Below are 24,245 nucleotides of genomic sequence, written 5' to 3' on the forward strand. Positions count from 1 at the left end.
GTATTTCTGAAAGCCAAGAGGGCCATCCACATAAACTTAATCTTAGTTACTCTTGCTGGATCATAGGTACTGATGCTGGAAGGTAATTCCCTAAATCCAATGTAAATGTTTAAAGTTTATTCCCAAAGGATTTATGTAGACATAAACACACAGATTAAAAACAAGCAAGACGTCAGGAGCTTTTTACTACCTTCTAAAGTAGCCAGGCACATGGATATTTTATCTCTCCTTTTGGATCTGCTTTCTTCCAACGGCACAGTTCAGAGACTTCATACAGATCAGAGGCAGAGTTCAGGCTAGCACTGACAATTTCATTAGGAAAAAAAAAAAAAGATAGAATTGTGTTTTCTTATGTTCTCTGCTCTTTTATTGCTATTTTCAAAATGAAGAACAGACCCTACCAAAGTGCTAAGCGCTGAAAACATAACTCTAAATGATACAGGAAACCCAACTTTGTGCCAATCCATTTTTATCCTCTCTTTGTGGCCATAACAAAGCTGAGAACAAGAGCTAAACAATGGAGAAAAAAGAATAATTTCAACATAATTTTTTTGCTGAAAGTAACATCAGTGACAATAACAAGAATCCATTCAAAAGACAGAATGTTATCTTCCAACACAGTTAACATGCCTTTCTTTCTGTCGCTCATTATATATCTTACACATCAAGCTGTACTTTGACCTCCTTACAAAGGAATACATTTGGAGCCACCACATCCCTGTACCCATACTGGCATTGCTAAGTGAAACCCAGCCCATACTGCCATTCTCTTCCCTGCTCCCTCATGCACCTGCCAAGAGGAGATAGCTTATCAAATGAGCCTCCAGAAAAGCATTTCCAGGAACAACAATATGACTACCTCCTGCTCTTGCTTGTGCTCATGCAGCCCTTCAGAATCCAGTCTACTGATTTAACAGGCTAACAACGACATGAGCTGTATTTCTGACAACTATGGGGATGAGATAACTTAGATAAGCTTTTATTTCTGATACAGGCTGTCACCATCACTTCCTTCCTACTGAAATCAACTGGCAATATTTCATCATTAACTTTTTAGCACAGCATAGCAAATTCATCTAGCCTCAGCTGAACCTGTTTACATTTTGGATTTCATCTGCCCCTCTTAATACTGTTGTGAGCATCAAAGAAATACTCCATTTTCCTCTTGGATGACTATTCTCTGTTTGCAGTCTCCCATTGGCAAGTAAAACACTCTTAGACTAAATATGTTGAAACTTTTCTTAACTCATCAGATGCTCATTCCACACCCTCATCCCCCTCCCAGACGGTGAGTGCAAAGCTCTGCATGGAAGCAACTATTGGAAACACAAATTCTTACCCTGGTGAATCCAAAAAAGGCCATCAGCTTTCCTTCTGTACGCCAGCTGTCACATTAACATGCGTGCTACCCCTCATTGTCATATGTACTGTTATACCCTATTGCCCTTTTGTTTAAGGGCCTCAGCCACAAAAACCTTTGTGCACGAGGTGCTGTAAACACAGCCCTGTGTCTGCAAACACAGCATTCCAGGAGAACAGCACAAGGTAAATGGCACAGACACCTACATCTAGGCTGGAGAGTACAGGCAGAAAATATGGTGTTGCTCAGCAGTTACTACCACGAGCCATCCAACCATGCTATGTGCAGTTAAAACAACTCAATGCAGTACAGCTGCTCCTGATGTCAATTCACTGAAACACTGCTAACTTCTCCTTGTCTGCCTCTATGTGAGCACAAGCATCAGCTGCTAGAACACACAATTCTCCTTCTCCTCTAAAGGCTTCAGCTGATGACCCTTCTGTGCTCAGAAGCTGTGCAAGTCACTAGAGTTATCTGAAAACTGCCCCAAGCCTCTCAAAAATGTAGAAATTCAGTGATAACACTATAAAATTTTTGGCACTCTTCATGTCTTATCAGGCCTGGGGTATTACACTTGCACTTGAGAACTTCTGCTTCAAATCAGCTGCAAATGGCAGTGGTTAACAAAAAGCAAAATAATGACAAGGAGTTAACCCAACACTCTGAACGGCAGAGTTTTCAATTCGGAGCCACTCCAGTTAGATTCAGGTCAATTCCCCCCCATCTACCCCACCTCTCTCCCTGAGCAGAAGCCTTTGCAGACAAACACTAGATTTGGTAGTGAGTAGAAGTCTGCTACTCTCTGGCTAATGCAAACCAGCAGAACCAGGGACAGAACCTGGATGTCCACCCAAGTACTGGTCCCATGAAGTCACAAAGGCAAAGTAAAGGTAAAACAAAAAATGAAAGGTAAAGCAAAATGACTCATGTCTGTGCAGGTAAAACTATGTCTGCAATTACTTTTGTCCTTCAATAAGCAAAAAGCAAAGGTCAAGCTGCCACTCAGGGACTCACAGATTACTTTCCAGCCCACTGCAGGAGAAGGATGCTGTCCTGTTTGGAAATTGGCTATCTCTGGCCTTGAAGTCTCCAAATAGCAAGGGTGAAACTTCATCTTCTTTCCTCCCACACCTTTCCTTATATGGGAAACACCAACTTCCAGGTAACCATGGCCTGTAAGAGGATTCCTCCTCTGCCCTTCCCCTCTCTCAGTTCCTAGAGCCACTTCCCTTTTCTTTCTTCCTCTTAAAACTGTGAATCTCTCTGTGTGTGTGTGTGTGTGTGTGTGTGTGTGTGTATATATATATGGATGCCTCTCTTCTGCATTTCTTTTTTCCTTGTAAAGCACCACAGAACAACTCTAGTATGATCTGGCCTAAAAGGCAAGGACATTTTCTTGACCTTCCTTCTTAAACAGGTAACAGCTGTGGCTATAACTCAGCTTAAGTCAGGCCACAAGATTAGGGTTTTTCAAGCAAGAAAACCACTCTCAACTGCTTGAGAGTTACTCCTTTTCCCCAGCATAACCTGGAGAAGGAGGTAGCTACTGAGCCTCCACCTGAGAATAAGGTGCCTTTACACAAGCTTAGGCTAACTGGAGGCATCAGTGCAGCAAATGGCTTGAGAAGATAGAAACTGGAGACTGGAGTCATGTCATTCAGGGGTCTGAAAATGGGGAATGTATAACCCTATGTTAACTGCCGCATCTTCAGGTAATTTTTCTCTTCTGGTAATGACTCATTCATTTATAAACCAACGTCAGTCACTTTTCTAACCTCACTGCTAATAAGCAGCAGAGCAGAAATACTTTCTAACCAGAAAATGCTCTTCAGTGTAACACAGCTTTCCAGTACCGCTGTGCTGGGGCCTAAAACTTGTGAACCTAATGAATGCACAGGCATACACAGTAAGCTTCCTCCATGTTACATTTACATCTCTTGCCTGCACTGAGCAAATGTACAGGGGGAGGTAAAAACCTGATAGGATTTAAATACATGGTACTTGAGCAAAGTATCCCTGAAATCCTGTGCAAACTGTGTTGCTAATGCTTTTTCATACTTAGGAGAGGATGAGGAATCTCACTACTCAAAATTCTTTTATTTTCACACTTGGAGCACCGATTTCATCCCAACAGCCCCCCACCTCATTTTGCTTCTCAGCAGCCATCACTGCCCTGACCCAAACATGCACTGAAATAAATGTAGGAAGACATAGAAAATGCTACTAGTGTGTAAGAGTGACTGCAGTGCACTCTCCTTCACTGGCCACCTATTGCTGGAGCAACATCTGTGGGTCACCACACCACTGCTCCTGTGAGCTGCTGCTGTTTTGTCATCGGAGCTGAAAAGAAGAGCACCCTCTCCCTGCTCTGCTTCCTTTGCACTTGGTGAGGAAGTGACTTGAGTGGGAGGAGAGGAGGAAGAGCAAACACAAAACCACAGAAGTAAGCAACTAGAAGCAGAGATCAAACTTTATGCTTTTCCTACACGTGCAAACAGCTGTCTCTGACTGCAGCTGGCTCTTGCTGCAGCCCTGTGAATTGCACCTCCACTCATGTTGTCGCTGCAGAAGCAACTGCTCGTCACCGTCCTGAGCTTGGTCATGTCCCAGCCCCTGGGCTGAGCACAGGTATCTTTACCAAAACACAGTATGTCTTTTACATCCTACAGAGATGGAGTCGGAGTGCTACAGCCAATAGCTGCAATTAGAAGGGTTTTGATTTCTTGTAGGTAAATAGCTCTTTTTAAGTAAAACAACCTGGCCATTTGCAGCTGTTTCAGGCTTGCCCTGGTACAGTAAATACAAGAGTGACCTTGATTTTTCACATCATTTCGCCAGGCTGCAGCCTTAACAGGACTTACTGTGTTTACAAAGCTTAAGAGAAGAAAAATAGACAGCAGGAAATCCTGTGACAGGCTTGTTTTGGTGGTGATGAGAGAGAAACAGTAGCAGGAGAAGAAAGGAAAAAAAAAAAACCCCATAAACCCAACACCTGTACTGTAGCCAACCTACAAGTGGGGAGAGTGTGACTTCCAAGCCACTCCCTGATCTTCACAATGCTACTGAAACTACTCTGACAGCAAGTATAAACAAGGTAGGGATTAGTTTAGGATTCTCTGCTGGGTTTAAAAGAAAAAGGTTTGTGATGTTCATGTTAGAGTTCCCAGATGACTTCAGGTGGTAGTACATGGACTGGTAACAGGTGTATTTGCACACTGCCTCCTCTCTGCAAGCCCTCGAAGAAAGCACGAGGGAACTCCAGCTTAGCCCCATTTGAAGTGTTATTTGTTTCCAAATGGTAAGGTATTGCTTTTGGGGAGGTCAGCCCCAGGCCTGGAACTACGTGGCACTGGGTGGTGCAAATGCCCACAGAGGGAAGGTTTGTTTAAACGTGTAAGTTATGGAGTAGATAGGGTGGAGGGAAAGGGGAGTACAGTTCCAAAATCATGTCCCTCTGGAGGTGATGTGAAGAAGGATGACATGAGTTACCCCAGTTTGGGCAGGACCTGTGTCAGAGCTGGTGGTTGACCACTGAGCCCTGGTCAGCAGCCACATCACCGTGGCTCCTCCTTCTGTTTCCTGCCCGCACAGCACCGCCTGGGCTGTGGGCAGTGCCCCCGAGGGTGAAGGGGGCTGCTTGCATCCAGAGGGCTGCCTTTGCCTTTGAGGGGATCACTGATGTGCTTAAAAGCTGCAGCAGCCTTGGTAAAACTACACTTACCTTCTTCTCCCCAGGTTTTGTTTGCTCTTTTACACCAGACCCAGAGCCCCTCACCCGAGGGGTGGCACCAGCTGACGGAAGAACAGTGCTTCCGACCCTGGTACGTGCCTCTGGCTGCTGTTCACATGCTCATCTCTGATCCACAACACCCCTAATGAATTGATCCCTGCCAGTGGACACACAGGTTCCTTCCTCTCCAGCCACTGAGACAAAACTGAGATCTGCAGGAGTAATTACTGTCAGTGCCCTGTCTTTGCCATATAGGAGCTGTTGCCAGAGAGAGGAGAGGGGACTGAAGCGTTTGGCTCAGCACTCAGTTGAGATATTTGATTTTCCACCTCTCAGACGCAGATGAAGCAAAAGGAAACAGCATGACAGTTCTCCCTTCCTTGGTCTACGGAAGACTTCTTTTGCTGGGAAAAGGCTCCCTGTCAGGTTCCTTGCAAACAGCCCTTTGTTACAAATCTTCTTGGGCCTGGAGGCACGTAACTGGGAATATTTTATCCATTTAGTTAATAAATAAACAAAGCCCTCCTGTGTTACATGGCCTTTCTGACTCCACACAGGGATGCAGGGCTCCTCTGGGAGAAAGGCCAGCATCATGAGCTGGAGCTGTGCAGGGAGGTGCTGTGGCGCCTCAAAGAAAGGGGCACATCACCAGCTTTGATGAGATAAAGGAGGAGCTGGCATGTCTGCTCAGAGCAAAATAAAACGTACTACGGAAATAGTAAGACGGTTTTAGCAAAGAAAACACTAGGGAGGGTCTAGTCTGAGGAGATTGTTCAGGCTGAAATACAGGCTTTTCTGTTTTAAATTAGAACCCAGATAGGGAATACAGGCAGAGTGACTCTCCTGTTGGATGCACCATGAGCACAACGCTGATTTACCATCCCTTCTCCGAGGTGATTTATATACAGATGAACTTGGCAAAGAACTATCTTTGCTTCAGTCCTGTAAAACCAAAAAACCAATCTGGCCTGACTATTCCAAAGGTGGGCCAAAGCCAAAAGCTTTCAGCTAAATGTCTCTTGCCTTCCAAGACTTGGTGGTCTGGGTACAATAAAACTGAGATTCAATTAATCCTGATTTTGGTTTTGAAAAAAAAATCCTGCTGAATTTCGATTCTGAAAAAAACATCTTCAAACTCCAAGTGTCCTTGGGAAAGAAATTAACAACTGCTTAAAATAGTATAGCTTGAAGTCTGCTTTCCTCCACAAAGTCTTCTGCAATGTATTGCCGGTTTTGCAAGCCTGCAGTCCTACCAGGCGTGATCGTCACCAAGTGAAACAGAGCTTAGACTTCAGCAATGAACTTTGTGGTTTCACTCCAGTCCTCACAAGAAACTTTCCTTCTCAAACCATCCTGCGCTTTACCTTGGCGAGGCAGAGCCAGTAAAGCAGTGAATTTTGCAGGTAGGACTGAAATGGAACGATGTGGCTCCCACAGCTGCAAAAGCAGTCAAATCTGAGATAGAGAAGTTTTTGCAAGTCCAGAATGGCAGAAGATTTTGAAATACAAATGCATTACACTGTTATACAAGGACATACCAGATGCCAATTCAGTGAGTAAACAAATAAGCACAGCCCATCCCTGTGTCATTACAACTGCCTCATTTAAAGGGCAGTTTTGACCAGAATGACACATTTGTGAGTCACACAATGGGGAATAGGTTGTGACTTTGCTCAGAAATCGACCTTGCTTTGGCTTCCTGTCAGCACGGCCGAGGGATGGATACCTGTCATGGCACAATGTCCATGTGTGGCAAGATGGATCCAGTTTAGCCCCCTGCATCCCTCAGACCTGCATTCACCCAGCTAAGCATGTAGAGCCAGTTAAAACCCACGCCTGCACACAGCCTCACTACACACTCTGTATGGGCGGTTGACAACATGCACGTAGCCTTTATGCATGCCTATTTTCTTGCAGCCTCTGAAACTAGGCTGATAAACACCTCTTCAAACTGATACTCAGCTTCATTCTCTGTTATCCAAACATTCATCAAAGGCCATTTACCTACAAAGCACACATCTCAACCCAAGCCAGACAAGCCACATACCAAAAGCCTTTTGGAAACAAGGAACCAAACCTGAATTTATTCGCTAATAGTGAAGGGGTGACAGCCATTATTTTATATCTGCAATATTTTGCAAATTCTGAAAGACTTAAATCTCGTAAGGTGATTACACCATTAATTAGCAAAATATTATCATCCCTGAGGTGCCAACACAGTAGCTGTTTCAGCTGAACAGCAAAGAAAAGCCAAGAGGGCAAGGTAACAAACTGGTAGTGCCCCCATGAGCAGCCCGACTGCTCCAGGCACCCCCACGCTGCCACCTCATGACAGGAAAGCACTCTTGTTCCAACAAGGGATGACCTCAACTCTCTCTTTACCACCCCAACCACCCCCACCTCCCAGAGGGCAGTACCCCCTCTTCCACCTGGGTGCATGAATGGGGGCTCTAACAAAGGCGCCATCTGTTGCAGCCTGAGCTTTGTATTTCTCAGGATGTGGGTTTTCCCAGGAAGCTGTTCATACATGGCTTATCAACCCAGAAGGGATCTCTCTGGTCATTCATTCCTCTGACCCTCTGCAAAATGGATATCATAGAAACTAGCTCAATGATCTCCCCTTCCAACTGCAGCATGAAAAGGAGAAGGACAAAAATAAAGTCCCAGGAAGATACCCTGTGATGCAGAGGCTATCACAGCTTTTTGATCCATTACTCTGTGAACAGGGCTTCATTTCTAGCTTAAGCATGTCTGGCTAAAACTGCCAAGTGCAGAGCCCTGCTCCTGCACTGCGAGCTGGGCAGAGCAGCCCTTCATCTTTAGCTTCAGTTCCTCACACAGGCACCTCCAGACCATGGCCACGTCACCACAAACCTCCCTGAAGGGTCAGTAATCAGGCCCACGTTGATGCAGCTGGTGGTAAGGGACAAGATGAAGGACTATGGTGACCGAGTGGACAGGCTGGGACTCCTCTCCCAAGGAAAGGACTTTTGGACAGCGACCAGTCAGGTCCTACACACGCTGGCTAAGGATACCATGAGAGAGACACTTTGCACCACAGGGAGTTCTGCACCACAGGCTGAAGATGGGTGAGCAGAAGAGGGATGATCCTCTTCACAGCACTCCCCTTTTAGATGACTACTCTGACCACAGACTGTGTCTGTGATGTCCTTTGTCATGTCAGGCAGGGCCCATGGTGTGACCTTGCTGGGGCTCATTCCCTTCTCTTGAGGCCTGCAGCAGGCACTGGCGACACAATGGCACTGCCCTCCCAGAGAGGGATTCTTGGCAGCGGGGGAGTTCCTGCAAAGCCCACCTTAGACCATCATGTTCTGCCTCCCATGGGCTCCCTATAGTCAGGAGCAAGGGAGACAGATCTCCAATCTCCAGAGTACCACTTGTGGCAGCAGATCTAGCTTGGAGGAGGCTGTATCCTCGTAAGAAGGTTGGGAGCTCAATTCTGCTGTACTAAAGACATTTTGATACTTTCCATCCTGTTCTGTCACCTCAATGCTACCACCATCCTTCCAGAGAGCATTTGCTTAGAAATATCCCAGGTGGGACAGAGACAGTTCTGGGCTTGGGGCACCCAGTGAGGGCCCCTGAGCAGTGCCAGCAGCATGACAGCAAGTCTATTCACCATTCCTCCCACAAGAAACTTGGTCAAGGGATCCCGTTCATCTTCAGAGCACGTTACACGGCAGCAATGGCCAATCACTGATGGAAAGTCTGCAAGCAGCCATGGGGCTCTCTTGGTTTATGCAGATTCAGGTCAAGAAAAAGCACAGAGTTTGTTTAAAGACATTTTGTCCTCTACCTCCAGGAGAAGAAAACAGACCTATCATTTACAGGAAGGGGAAGGGCCTTACACTGCTCTGAGAAGGAGCAGGATCCCACACACCTTTCAATCCTTCAAAGGATTTGGCCATCACATTCTCAAAAGTAGTGATACGAAAAAGAAAAAGCAGGTTGTTAATAAAATATGGAGACAACTTAGGAGTTTGCTCACAAAAGTCCATGATAAAAAACCTCCAGCTGAAATCCAGCCTCTACTTCATATGCACGGGGCACAGGGCTTCTGTCCCTTCTTAGCACAACTGCTTAGAGTCTGAGAGGTTTGACTAGTCTGAGGAAGCTTTTCCTTCACATCCAGCTTAAATGTGCCATTTCTTGAAGTCAGCCCCCCTTGTCTTTTATACTCTAGTAAGCAAAACAAGTGTAAATTAAATGGAAGACACATGAAATCTTTATAAAGCCCAGTGTTTCCCTTAGCATGAAAGTTCCTTCACTTTAGAGTGGAAGGGGTCTTACTCTGTGCTGTATTTTCCCCATCAGAAAATGAAGAAGAACATAAATTTTCCTCATGACTTGAATTTAGCTTAATCAGCAGCCCCCTGCTGATGTAATTCAACCCAATGAGATTTTTCTTTTTTTTTTTCCTGGTGAGCTGCTGCCCCTTTTCCCCTCCTCCCACCAGTTCAGGCATGGAAAACAAGGAAGGAATTAGACAGACAGAACTTATTATCTGTATCAAGCTGCAACTTCAGACTGGGCAGGAATAACATTTAAAATATAAAAAGCAAATTTTATCAGGCCTTTTCCTCCCCAGAGACTGCCACAAAAATATTCCTTGTCTGTCACTGAGAATGAACCATTTTTCTCTTTCATTTCTGCTTTCTGTCACACATTTCATTTTGGGTGCCCCTCCTAGCTAGGGACCCCTCCTAGGTCCCCCCTAGCTAGGGACCTAGGCTGCTAACGCAGAATCACAGGTAACTCAGCAACAAAATGCCTGTATTCTCTTTCTTTTTTTTTTTCTAGTCTGTCAGGTAATTGCAACTCTAAAAGCTTTTGCATATTTACCACAGAAACATGTCTCTCCAGGACGATGGGACTGTCATCAGGTAGAGTATCTTATTTAATAACCCTCTTCTGAGGTATAAACTATTTTAGGGCTGGGGATTTTTTCCTGGCCTCCTTCAGAGCAAAGGACAAGCAGATAAAAATCAGCTGCTGCAGTGCTACACTATCGAAGTTCCTGTTCCTGTGAAAATTAACTCTCTCCAAGCTCAGAGTTCAGGTAGGCTTTGCCACTGTGAAGTTTATGAAGTAGGAAAGAGGTCTGTTATCAACTCACGTTAATTGTTCATCCCCAGTCCTCCCCATGCAGACAGATTTCTTTCCTATTTACAAAGAGATCAACCACCCTGCTTTTCTGTAACCCATCTGATGAGCTGTGGATGCTGCCAGGACTGATTTTCATTAGAATAGTCATCAAGAAGGATCACATTTTCTCTCCTTGCCCCTGTTTCACAGAAATACAACAACAAAAATGTGGTCTGAACATTTCTAAATTCAGCTGTTATCTTAAGACAAATTCCCTTCACCCTGTTCACTATTTTCCCCCACCCCTGAGGCAGCAGTAGAATTGCTTTTCTTGGTCCCTAGGATGCTGAATCAAGCTGACTGGTACCAAAGAGAGGACCTGAGAACATCTACAGAGAGATTTTGTGTCTTGGAGTCAAGACAGAGGGCGAGGATGCCCCTCCAGGGGTTATGAAAAGAGGCTGCTCTGCTGAAACTGTTCAACAGACTGAAGAGGGCTATAGCTGGTTCACACATTTCACTTCAGGCACACCTCTGCAGAGGTCAGAACCCCATCCTAGCACGTAACGAAGCCCCGTGAGTGGAAATCCACAGACAACAACAGGTCCTCAGTCCAACACCAAATCACTGACAATACTCATTCACCTCTACCAACAGCTTCCCACGTGGCCATAGGTGTTTCCAGCCTGGCCAGGCTGTTTACTTGCCTGGAGGAGAGCAGACAAGAGCCAGCCAGAATACTACTGTTGACTCACAGCCTGTGTGAAAACTAATCCTTGACAAACCATCTTCTGCATCCATACAGTCTTCCTGTGGGCCAACCTTGCACTTGTAAAGCCTCTGGTTTCATATATGAGTACAGACTGTAAGACACATTTGAAATATAGATTGATTGTTTAGGTTAAAGTAATTCTGAAATGAAGAACCTATATCCATTGACTTGGAATGGAAACATGGACATCCCCTCTTCTGGAAACAGTTCCAGAGAGAACAAAGTACTGATAGAAGTGAAAGGCTTTCTGAACTGTAGCTGGCAAACCCTATTTTTACAACACTTTATGATTATTTACAAACTTACAATGGTTTTCAATGCAAGTAAACTCTAAGAGGTTACAACATCATTTTTTCTTATCATCAACAAGCCTTTCTACGAGCCATCTCTGTTTAGGATTAAGGGATGACTCTCATTCATTTAAATGAATGGAGGAAAATTTCCATAGGTAAAATACTTCTAGTAGTGTTACATGAGCCCGGTCTCTTACCTGTAGTATCTGGATTGAAGGTAGGTAGAACACACAGCTTTAGACACATGGCTAGCTGAACCAAAGTCTATGACCTTGACCCTATATGGCTGTCGGGATGGGTCTACCAGCATGATGTTCTCTGGTTTGAGATCAGCATGAATCAGTCCCAGGCTTTTCAGCTTCATTAGGGCAGTTGCTACCTGCTGGAGAATTGGTCGAATGTACTTAAGGGGCAAGGGACTGAATTTATTTTGTTTTAAGAAATCATAGAGGTTCTGCTCCAACATTTCAAATACCAAGCATGTGTGATTCTTGTGCTGGAAGCATTCATAAGCACGGACAAAGTTGTAGTCATCCGCACTTTCTGTGCTCAGCCGAGCCAGGATGCTCACTTCAATCTGGCCTTGCCGGGCATAAGAAGGGTGGTTTTTTAGGATCTTGATAGCCACAATCTCATTAGTGCCACGTTTCCAGCATTTGACTACTTGTCCGAAGGTTCCACGGCCAAGAAACTCTAACACTTCGTACGTGTTGGTCATGGAACAGAGCACCTCATGTTGCACCAGCTGGTAATCCCCTTCACTGTTGGAGCCACTGTTTTTGGAAGTGGCCGTGGAGGTGGTGGCGGTGGCTACAGTGGCCCCACTGGCATTGTTCTGAATCATTGGTGGATGCTCCTCGATAATCTGCACGCTGCTTGTGTTCTCAATCTCCTCACTCTTGCGCTTAAGTCCACATTTTTGGTAGGTGTCCAGAAGGCTCACAGTGCTGCGACGCATCAGGTTGTGTGGCCCGCCCAGTGTTTGCCCAGACACTGCAACCACACCAGAAGTGCTGTTGGCAGATGTAACCACGATGTGCCCCGTGCTTGCTGGGAAGATGATGGTCTGCTCGTAAGGGATGCTCGGATTGGGGATCTGGAGGGAGGCGTTGACGGCTGCTGCGGCGGCTGCTTGGGAGGACTGCACGTTCTTGCTCTGGTTGTAGACTTTGCTGTGTGTGCCGTACCCAGTCATATCCCAGTTCGAACTCGGCTCCACTTTCAGTTTCTTCACGCTACAGAAGGCACTTGACTGAAGGGTATGAGGAGAGAAAACTTGCACATGCGAGGCCATACCTGCAATACAACATCAGAGTGAAACCAGGGTCAAGATGCCTTCCCCAGCTTTTTCCATTTGCTCAGTGGCAGAAAAGGAAAATGGGATACGAGCTTCAGATACAGCACATGCACACACACAAAAAGCCAGTTCTTCCAGATATGTGTATTTGACGCAAATAAAATATTATGCTCTAAAATAAATCCTTACCCCGGATTGAACTGTACTAACATTCAAGATTTCTGCTCTCTTGCTCTCCTCCCTTTCATTTTTAATAACAGGAATGTACATGTTATTTTTACCTCCTCTGCCTAAAGAGACTCCTATTCCCATTGTCTCCAGGAATATATCTAGCTCTCTGGAAGAACTCATGTCAAATACCGCAAAGTATTCTGACTACAGAAGCCAAATCTCAAATCCTCAGGCTCATCCAATCTTAAGCAGTTTGGTGGATCTGATTTACGCTCTCCACTTATTCCCATAAAACCACCGTGTAGCTTCTGGCCTGCACAGAGTCAAGATGGGACCAGGAGATGATACACTGTGACAAAATGGAGGTGCATAGATAAAGTTGAGGAGCCAGAACAGAAGATGATGTTTCAGATTGCTTGCCAAGTCTGCGAGTGGGAATTGTGCACAATGCTACTCTGTGCTCAGGGACACTGGAGATGGGAGTTACACAACATGAGCTTCACTGTGTGCTCTCAGTGCTCCCAGATTTATAAAATTTTGTTCATCTATTCTTATTCACAGTGACAATGGAAAGCAGATCCCCTGGAAGTGAACAGCATTGATTATGAAGCAACATACACATTAGCATGTGGCAGAATTAGCTCCTTATATAGCTTTATTTTTACAGAAAAGACAAAAATTAATTAATTTTTGCAAGCTCATTTGGTTTCAGAAGAGTTAGTGGTCTTCTAAATCTTTATTAAAAAAACCCCAGACCATCAAAAAACAACCCCACAACCTCATAACCAAAGTGAAAATAATGTATCACTGAGACAGACTTACTGAAGGATTCTGAGTAATATTCCACTGAAACAGAAAATGTGCCTATTCAGAGGAAAAAGATGTGGTGCACAGAGAAGGGGACAGCTAAGTCCTGACTTGCCGCCAGCTTTCCCTGCCCAGGGTAGGGATAGGTCTGCTGGGGCAAACGTATTGTGAAGAACACAAATCCATGGGGATTCCTGGGGAAGGAGTCAGTGCCCAGCAGGAGTTAGAGCAGAAAGGCACAGCCTCCTTCACCCTTCTATCTGTCATCAGTGTTTCTTTTTAATAAACCAGAATGACTAGGGAAGAAAAAGACAATATGCTGAGCTGGCACCATTGTTGAATTATTAAGCACAAACATAACCTTGACTTGTTTTCAACTTTAAAAAGTTAAAAGCTGAATGAATGCTTCAGTAACAAAACCACAACAAACTCTGCAGTGCACATGGACGACTTCTTCATGTGGAGGCCTGACAGCATCTGACTTGGCCTCCTCATACTTCACTAGTTCATGTTCCTCTTCAGAAGATTCTCTGCAGCTCATGTGTACACACTCACACGCACGTATAAATAAACTTACACACCCATACATAAAAATATGGATGTCACTCCACACTCACAAAGCTCAGTAGTCAAGTAAACAGTTCTAAACATACCCAACACTCTTTTCCAGTTAATTCCCAGCAGCCCAAAGGCCGGGAAGTGCTCAGGAGAGAGGTGGTGTGGCGAGCCAAAACCCACCATGAGTAACTACTCAGAAGTAACCAGCCAAGCAATCACTCCAGTTTGCTTCACCACCCCTGCCTTCATCCCTGCTGCAGTGACGAATTTACGAGGACGGGGCAGAAGCAAACGAAAACCCCATCAGGATACACGGGGAAACTCTCACCTGGGCTTGAACACGCAACACAACACCCTGCTGACCTCTCTCTAACAAGGAAGCCCTGCAAACCACAGCGCGCTGCCCTCTGCAGACATGACTCCTGGCTCTGAGGGGATTTCTGATTGTTTGCTGGCATTCTTTTTAACTCCACTACCCCCTGCTCCCCCAACCTCTTCGGCAGCAATTTCCAAGGTCTCTGCAACTGGGTACTCAGACTCCCTCCAGCTCCTTGCCCCTCTAAGTACCTTCTCTCCTCTCTCCTTTCCACAGGGCAATGATGCTGTCACGAATGCCATGGCATGTGGCAGGCGGCGAGCTCGGAGAACCGCAGCAGTGCTACTCAACTTGTCATCCTGGACACAAAGATCGCATGTGAGTGAGCCAAAACCATGTTTGTTTTTCCACTGATTAAGAAGAATCACGGTGTTCCTTCTAGTACAGTACTGACCTGCCTGGAGAGAGGGGGTGGTTTGATGTATGTTTTCCCCCTGGACACGAATAATATGGCAGATGTAATTGGTAACATATTGTGGACCTAGCAGAGGTGTAATTTATAGTTTTATGGCTTTCATTCCACAGTGTGCTTGAGCAATCTCTCTTCGTACAAAATAAGAAGGGAAAAAATGACTGATGCAGAACAAGGAGAGACGTTCTTCTCGCACGATCCTCTAAAGATAACACCAAAAGACTGAGGCATAGCAAATTAAAGTCAAGGATGTGAAGCGCAGCAGCTGCAACTTTCTCAGCGCCACTGTAAAAATCAGGATAATCACCACCATTAAGGGACAGACTTTCAACTGGTGCAAACTGGCAGGGCTCCAGTTGATATCAGCTGACGCTAAAAACAAGGTCAGCAGTCACTCAACATTGTCAATGTCAGACGGCTGCCTGTGCCCTTTGGTGAAACGAGTTGTTGTTAGGGGCTGGTTTCCACATCGACAACCAGCCCCTTGCTGTCCCTGAAACACTGCTGGCAGCCTCAGCAGAGGACAGGAACAGGGGATAAACACTGACTCACCCTGGTACCCCAAAAATGGAGGGGGTGGAGGAAGCAGTGCTTCTGTGGATAAAAAGAGGACTTTGGACTCTTCTGCTGCCAGTGCTGCCCTTCTCAGAGGTTGTATCTCATCACAGAAAAGGTTGCTTTTTTTCCCTAAAAAAAGAACTATGCAATCTTCTTCCTTACATCCAAAATTATTTTTTCATGTTTGAGGTTTTAGGGGCACGCATTGTAGGGAGAATAACTCAGTGAGTTCTTCAGCATAGTCCGATACCTAGAAATTACAGGCTGATTTGACAGCTTGGTGATAGGAAAAGGCAGCTTCTGCAGCAAAGTAATTTTTATTGCAAATTTTCCTGTGCAGTTAATGCGAGAAAAACACAATCCTAAATTTCCTGGGGACACAATAAAACTGTGCTGGTGGCATATTCTTTTTTTCAAAAAGGATTTTTGCTCCATGGCAATAGCAGGAACAATAATAAATGTGAATAAAAGTCGGATGGTTTTGTTACAGGAATCAAATTCCTCATTACAGCCTGTAATATGATTTACACCTTCAGCCTTTTGATTACATAGGCTGACAACAGCTTGCCACAATGTCCATGAGGAAACAAGCCGGCAGTAATGGCGTGATCCATGCCAGCCCAGTGACACTGATGTCTCAGAGACAGTGGGGACACCCCTGGGGAGCGTTCTTGCTCCTGGGGTCTTGGAAAGGCAGAGGGGCCATAAGCTGCAGAGAGATGGAAAATGGGATGTTTCACTTGGGAAAAGTTCTTTTAACCCCCCACTCACAGGTCTGACAAGAAACCTGGGCAAGGTTGGGCCTCTCATATCATCTCCCTTCTCTACAGGAAGATTCCAGCAGTCACCTTTCTGCATTTTGCCCGGCATGCCCAAGGCTGGCACCTGGCTCCTCACCTTTTTGCACTCTGCCAGGAGTGGAGCGGGTGAGGATACTCAGGATGAGCAGCTCCGCCCACTGAGCACTCCTGCTCACCTGAAGCCCAGCTCAGCAGCCCCACCTACCCCACCAAAAGCTTTGGCTGGACTAAGCCAAGTGGCAACTCCAACTGAGCTTGGCATGGGTGCAGGGCAGGCACCTATTAGCCAGCCAGGATGCAGCCAGGACTCTGCAACAGCTAAATACATGTCCTGAAGAGTGTAGGTCTAAGTTTTGTATCACCCCTGAGCATGGTGAATCTCTGGGCTGGGAGCAGAACCAGGGTTGGGCACCATGCATTAAATAAAATTGATAGTTCCTTTCTTTAATAATGAGTTTAGTGTAGTCATTTAAAGCTCTCACAAAACTGACAGTAACTGGATTTAATGGGGCCTCCCCTGTCCTTGATATGACTCACATAACTCCCCATAGCATCTACATGAGATGAAGTAGGTAGTGTGCAGCTAGGGGACAGTGTTAAAACAGCTGGAACGACTTTTATTAAAAGACTTGAGGTTTTTTGTTCCTGAGAACTCCTCCCACGTCAGCTTTCACTTAATAATAATTTAGCAGGTGCTATTTACAATTCAGATGGCCCTCTTCTGCATGCACACACAAATCACGCAGCCGCCTCACTTGTACTTCTAACAGGTTTCAGGAAAGCAAATGAGGTAAAGTTCCCTATCCACCCACCTCACCCTAAAGGGCAAAAAATACACTTTGGGGACTAAAGAAGGAACAGTTTGAAAGTCACTGATGTTTTCTTCTGGTTTACTCCCAGCACTTACTGCTGATTTTTAAGTGTGGCCTTTGAGGTGGCAAGAGACCAAGCTGGTGCCCTGTATTAAGTAGGAAGTCAGACCTTCTGCAGTACCTGCAGATCTGCCAGTGCTCTGTAACCAGAGGCTGCTTCCTGGCTGCTGCCAGAATGACAGTGCCTGCTTGAAAAATACTGTAGAAAGCACATGGCGTGTGTTCAGCATATAAATGATGCTCACAAGACAATACTGAAATAAGTATCTTCCACTTCTCCCCAGAGAGGCACAAGCCTGCAAACCCATATACATGCCCAGGTTGAGAAGGAAATGAAAAGGGGATCTGTCAGGTATGGCTAATGCATTGCACCTTCAAAATAGCCATGTCTCAAGCACAGCACTCTTCTTCACAGTGGCCTTGGTGTGGTTCCTTTGGAGGCATTGTCCCCAGCACCACTGCACTCTCAGAACCTCCTGAAAATTTATGTCCCTGGAGGGTATACAAATTCTTTCCCTTGTGCTCCAAATGTTTGGAGACAACCTCAAAGCAGAGCTCAGACCTCAACAACCTCAGCTCCTTCCTGTTCCTGGTGAGCATAAGATGTCAAGGGGGCCTTCGTTCCAGGTGAAAATCTCCCTGCCTTCCTGCTCTGCTTTTCCTGTCCTGCTAGTAAAACTGTCTCAGCCTAATGAGTAGTTTTCTAAATGCCTATGTAGTGCACAGCAGTCCTCAAAGATGTAAGATGTGACAGAGCCTGTCCCCTGCACTGCTCCAGACCTGGATTCACACGGCTCCAACCTGCCATATTTGATCCATGTCCTGTGGCCAAACAAAAAACAAGACTTCCCAATGCGCAGCATAGCCACAAACAAAACCAAATGGACAAAGCCGAGCACCCATCTCCCTCCCTCTCATCCCCACCCAAAAAGCACATCCCTGCAGAGCAATGGCCAGGGCACTCTCACCATCATTACCTTCAAACCCCTTATCTCCCTAACATCCCAACTGCCCTCTTACATATCCCTTTCCTGCATTTATAGCATCAACAACCCTGCCTACTATTTCATTCTGCACGTCATGACTTTCCTTTAGAGGTATGATGAAAATTATTGACCTGGACTTACTTAGTACTCTTGAGCATGGAGGTGGTGTAGGCAGTTATTCCTTATCACAGCCTGATCAGGTTATTTCGGCATGTGGCTCAGGATACTGTTGTCTCTCCTCACAAACCATCTTTATTCCCTTCCTCACTCTCCCTTTAACTTCTTAAATCCAGGGCAGCTAGTCTGCTGGCTACTGAAAGCTTTCTTATGTGTAATTTAGAAACATTACGATTCTTATTCATCCTTTTGGTGTGGGCACAGGGGCAGATGAGCCTGGATAACAAGCTATGGGCTTCTCTGACATATTCCTGGTTTTAGGCACATGAAGCAAAATCTCAGGACAAACACATATATTTACATTTGAATACTTTATTACACCTCAGTGCAAGATTCTTTCAGGGTCACCTCCATCTCCCACTGGAATGAACTGCAGTAATGATAAGAGATATTACAGATTTCCTCAGTTAATCATGTGACTAGTTTATGTTTCACATTATAGTTAATTAACTATGCAACACCTGAGGACACAGGTTAAAATATATCTCACCAGAGGCTGCCCCATCGCTTCCCTGTAGATGCTGCAGCAACTGGATCTGACACCAATTTCTAGATCTCGGCGTGAGAAGGTGCAGCAGTCCTGAACTGAAAGATAACCCCTAGATACCTTCTTATGGGAAAACCTGGCACAGCTGGAATAGCGCAAAACTTCTCTCCAGGATGCCTCAATGTTACTGAGTGGAAAGCAAATGAAGACAGCAAGTGAATACAATTTAATAGTCTACAGCCTTGACAAAACAGAGCCAGACCCCAGTAAGTAAACCCCCTTCAGTGTATCTGTCAAAGCAGGCAGAAAGATTGTCACCTCCACAGAAATCACGAAATAACACTGCAAATGCTCTACCAAGATGTCAAAGTGCTCTCCAAACACGAAGTGAGAAACCTGGGAGTCTGTGGTGCCCATGTCAGGTCTCTGGGGCTTGATAAGGCAGATCACAGCCCTACCAGACGTAGCTTCCTGAGCAACAGTACTCCAAGCCATGGAGGACTTCTGGAGTCCCAAGAGCAAAATGAGGTGATAAACAATAAAGACGAGGCAGGGGCAGCACCTGAAAGCCTTCAAGGTCTGGATGAGAGTGTGAAGGAACTTACACACAATGTAAGCATAAAGGTATTTTAGGAAAGTGGGTGTCAGGGAAGTCAGGTAGAAGTTTTACAACCAAATGATCAGTACTCCCAAGGGCCTCAGAGGAGAAGGAAGTCTGCTTGGGAGTCAGAGATGGGATGAGAAAGAAAGAGCAAGATGAAATCAGACAGGTGGGATTGACAGAAGCCCTGCTTTGAAGCTTTATCTTTGGAGGACACTGAAGGATGTCTAACAAATGCTTTGCTGAAGAAATCCCTCTTTCAGATTTCTTGGAGAGAGGCCCAGCAGAGCTGAAGCAAGTGTGGAACGCCTGGCTGGAGCTGTGCTGCAGGCTGCTGGGGGACCTAGGAGCAGCACCACATCTGTTTAAAGAGCTGAAGACTGCAGCAACACCCACAGCACCACGCAAAATGAGGCGTGACATGCTGAGGCTCCTACAATGCCATGCCTGAATGAACTCCTGAAGCACTGGGTACAGCCAGAGGAGATGGGGAAAGCAAGCTACCAAGGAATGTTTCCTCATCCTGAAGCCAAAATGGAGCCAGATGAGCCCAAAAGCAGTTACTCACATCAATGTGCCAGGTAGGACTGTTTGGCAACATCGTATGTGTTCTGGCCACCTTCCTCCTTCCCATCTGTCCTCTACAGTCACAAAGTGGAACAAACAGTAACCACGGCATTTCCACAGCACCCAAAGCTCCCTCTGTAGAACTGTACAAGACAGTCTCTGCAGTAAATGTGAAACTGTCCTTTGTTTGCCTTGTAGTCCAGCCTAATGCCTGCATCCCTACAATTAACCTCCAAGCAGGTCTATAAGGCAGAAGCCTCTAGATTCCAACAAGCTCCATCTCTGATTGCTACCTGCTAACAGAGCTGCATCCTGAAAGCAGAACTGAAAGAAGGGTGATCTTGGCATGGCTATGCTTTCCAGGCAGCATGGCTCAAGTCACTGCTGTTCATCTTCCAAACAGGAGATGACCACAGTACCCCATCTTACAGGGGAAAGAGCGACTTTCTCAACCTTCCTGACCCCAGACTTCACTGGCCATCCTACCTGGCTCTCCGTTAGCTTAGCTCCTGGGAGAGGGCACCAAGGCCTCTCAAAAAGGAACCAAAATGAATCAGGTTTACTTTGCTGCTCTGGTTGTGCTCCCCTCACCCACACAACACTGGCATATTCGAGGCTTCTCACAACTGCCTAGTGGAAAGGTCATTTTGGCTTTTTCCACGATGGCTGTCTCCCCACCTGGATGACTTTCCACTTGTAAATATTAACTTTGTAATGCCAATGACTCCAACTGGCCTGCAAGTGTGGTGAAACCACAGGGAATGCCTGACACCTCGCATAACTCACTTGTTAGAAACAACACTACTTGTGAAGGCAAGACATGGGCAAGGCTCACTGGAGTCTCTGGCTGAGCCTCTCACTCCCACAGGATTTTTTCTTAAGTGTTTTATTTGCAAAGAGGCCACTGCATGACATTCAGCCCTTGCTTTGTTTATGAAATCTGAAACTCAGATCAAGCTCTAGATGGGTTGAAAACATCAGTTTGCCTATTCACAAGGTCCCTTCTTTCATTTGATTTCCATCAGGATACAGACCTGCTGGAGAGAAACAAGCCCCTGGTGAGGTCTGGATGGAATACACAGGATCTGGGCTGCAAAGGAAGATGGAGATGCAAGGAGAAAAGTGGGGAAGCTGGGCACAGGGTTCTGCCAAAGCAGAAAATTGAGACAGACTGATTTGTTGGCCTCCTGACAGCCACATACCACTTTCAAGTAAGAATGACCAAACACAGGACCTACAGCACTCTCAGACATTGAGGGCTATGGGGTGTTTTAGGAAATGAAAAGATACTGCAGGTTGATCACCTGACCTCCAGTTTAAGGAGTTGCAACAATTCTGTAAGTAACCTGCCTTCACATCATGCCACAAACACACACCTGACCTGCACAGAGAAAAGACTTCAGTTCCTCAAGGAAACACACCTTGAGCATTTTTCACCCTGTCTTCCAGACTTTATCTTCCTCATCACTTAGGCCAAGAAAACATCCCCAAAGTTATGGGCAAACAGTCAGAAACCTTTCCTTGCTGTCACCTGTGGCTTTTGGTTTGCATTCCAAAGTAGGGCTATAAACCCAGAAATGCATCATGTGAAACAGGCCATGAGCTGGGACCAGAACAGGCACAGTGGGACTGAGCCAGCTGGCCCAAAGCAAAAACCATCAAGGAGACACAGGGTGCAGGATTCAGATGTGGATTCATTTCTCCCGAAAACAACTGTCTCTCTTGGTCCATTCACCTTTGAGACTGGTGAGTGGCTCTTGTAGGAGACCACGGAGACAGAGAGCTGCTGCAGTCTCCATGAGAATATGGTGTGTTGACAGGTTTATGTGTGGGAACCAATGATTCCGTTTGCTATATTTGGGGTTGTACTGACCTCTGTCATACAAAACACGTGGTCACGCTCAGGCACACATAGACATGTAAACACTTGCACAGCCAGATGACCCACGAAGGCAATGAATGTCATAATCTCCAAAAGAAATGAGTGATGCTACCCCAAGCAACCCCCCAGAAGTGCCTCTGGACACCTGCACCAGCCTCACTGCTGGCTGGCTTGCTGGGGCTGGTGCACACCTGATCTCCCACTGTCTTCACAGCAACTTTATTTTTAAGCAAGGTCTAATAGGACAGAGGCCAGATCAGCGTGCAGAGAAGAGGCCTGTTTGGCCAAGGAAGGACAGCCTAGGTAATGTACAAAGCTCTTGCTTACACAGAAGAAACTCCTGATTTAGGCATAGGGGATAAACTACATGAAGGATTTTAGAGCCTTGAAGAGTAAACATCCAGAAGCTCAGGAAAGGCTATCTACTTGAGAAAGGAGGATATAAGGCTCTTGTGTGTGATGAAGAAGCTCAGGGACAGCACTAACAGCCTACTCCCCCTCAAAGCTCTAAAAGAAAAGAAATCAGTCCAAGGGAAGTCATTAAGAGAAACAAAACAATAAAAATCTCCACCTGTATCAGCAGAACTCCCTGGCTACCATCAGTCTCTCCCCCAGGTTTCTCTTTTGTGCAGGATATGATTATTTATTGACATATTTATTTACTCAGCTCTGCAGTGCTTAACACCATGGCTGCTGGGCTTCTTGCACTGTCAAAATTAGAGCATGACAGAAGAGGAGTGAAGCTAAACATGGTCATCCAGTGTGACACAGGCCAAATGCCTTCTGCAGTGCAGCCTGAGGCCCACTGAGACGGGCTAGACTGGGGGACCCCACAGCCAGCCTGGACAATAAACACTCCCTAGGTGTGACTTTACTCCAGATCACTCAGTGCTTTCAAGAACCTGCACAGTGCCCTGCAGAGACCCAGGCACCAGAGCACACTTCAGGCCCTGTACAAGTGCTGACCATGAGTACCTGCTGTGCGGCACTCATGGGTAAGGCACCAACAGCTGAAACCAAACCTGCAGAACCAAAAATCCACAGTAGAAAGGAGAGATGGCTGCAGATGACAGACTAGCTAAAGGGGCTGTCAAGCCTTCTTCTCATTCCTGATCCTACATTTAAGAGTTGACATGCCACTTTGCACTTCCAGCAGCATGCAGCCACTTGCCCCACCTCTTCATAAACATCTTTTTGGCACTGCTGCATCTGTTCTGAAGCCATGTGCTTTCAACACAGAACATTCAATTCTTTCCTTTTCCTACGCAATGGAATGAAAGGATTGAGCTTAGATGTAGTGGGACAATGAGTTCAGAATCACCAACGTGTCGGTGATGTCGCAGCCAAGCTGTCCACAGTCACATCTATGGGTTTTGACTAACGATGTAAGGGAAGTCTGGCCAAACTGAGTCATGGGGGAAAGAAGAGTTTCTGTGAAAATAAGCTCTGTATGATTTTCTCACAAGGAGCCAATACACCACTGTTTCCACAGGTTCCAGAAAAAACAGATTAGCAACAACTTGTGGTCAAATCACAAGAGCTCTCAATAGGTTCAGGAGAACCTTGGGCATCTTAGCTTTGCGATAGTCATAGGAATGACTAGGGAGTAAAATGGCCTGGGGTGAGCCTATGGGTTTTGCTAGAAAAATTGTGATGCTCCCAGCAAATGAGAGGGGGGAAACTGCCATAAAAAAACCCACCCCAAACCAAAAAAAACCAGCCAGGGGAATTTAGTACCAAAAGTCCTGTGAACTTTCATCAGACCTTATGTACTCAAAACTCACTGAGAGCTTTCCAACATCCATATGGATGAAAAGGAAGAAGAGACTGAAAACTAGATTCAGCAGAAGCACAATAACTGTGTAAAGAATTTCAGTGGGAAGCAGCAAGTTTACAACCAGCACAAATGCCCAATTAATCCGATGTTTGCAGTACTCCTTTGTGGACACAGTCCTTGGTTTTGGTCATTTTTCGTATCTGAAAATAGCCACGCTTCCCTCTTTACTCCTTCCGGGGCTCATGGGAGACTGAAATGAGTCACCAGAGGACCAGCTGAGTCATCCAGCCAAATCTTGGAAAGCAATACAAAATATGTGGTCATCACATCCACAGCTAAAATGTGGATGACGGCAGTATCCCTAGTAACCAACCATGCATTAGGCAGAAAGGGCTGGAGATCACTGACACTATGAGCTGTTACTCTGAGCCAGGCAGAAGAATGCCTTAAATGAAACCAGGACAATGCAAAACAAGAGCTGACAAACATGGCCGGAAAGCAGCCCAGTGGAAAAGGACCTGGAGGTGCCGGTCCATTGGCAGCTAAACATGAGCCAGGAGCGGGTCCAGGTGGGCAAGAAGGCCAGTGGCATCCAGATCAGAAACACTGTGGCCAGAAGGACCAGGGCAGGGACTGTCCCTCTGCAATTGGCATTG

The 24,245-nt window shown here is 45.9% G+C and overlaps 1 protein-coding gene across 5 annotated transcripts in view; it reads right to left on the reverse strand.

Moving 5' to 3' along the window:
- HIPK2 (homeodomain interacting protein kinase 2) overlaps positions 1-24,245 on the reverse strand; it is a 131,793-nt gene that overhangs the window by 76,317 nt on the left and 31,231 nt on the right. For all 5 annotated transcript variants that reach the window (XM_032105368.1, XM_032105366.1, XM_032105367.1 and 2 more), the window contains exon 2: positions 11,459-12,557. In XM_032105368.1, the coding sequence (XP_031961259.1) occupies positions 11,459-12,557 (1,099 nt within the window). The remainder of the gene's footprint in view (positions 1-11,458; positions 12,558-24,245) is intronic.

Source organism: Corvus moneduloides, chromosome 4 (assembly GCF_009650955.1).
Source record: "Corvus moneduloides isolate bCorMon1 chromosome 4, bCorMon1.pri, whole genome shotgun sequence".
Lineage (NCBI taxonomy): Eukaryota > Metazoa > Chordata > Aves > Passeriformes > Corvidae > Corvus > Corvus moneduloides.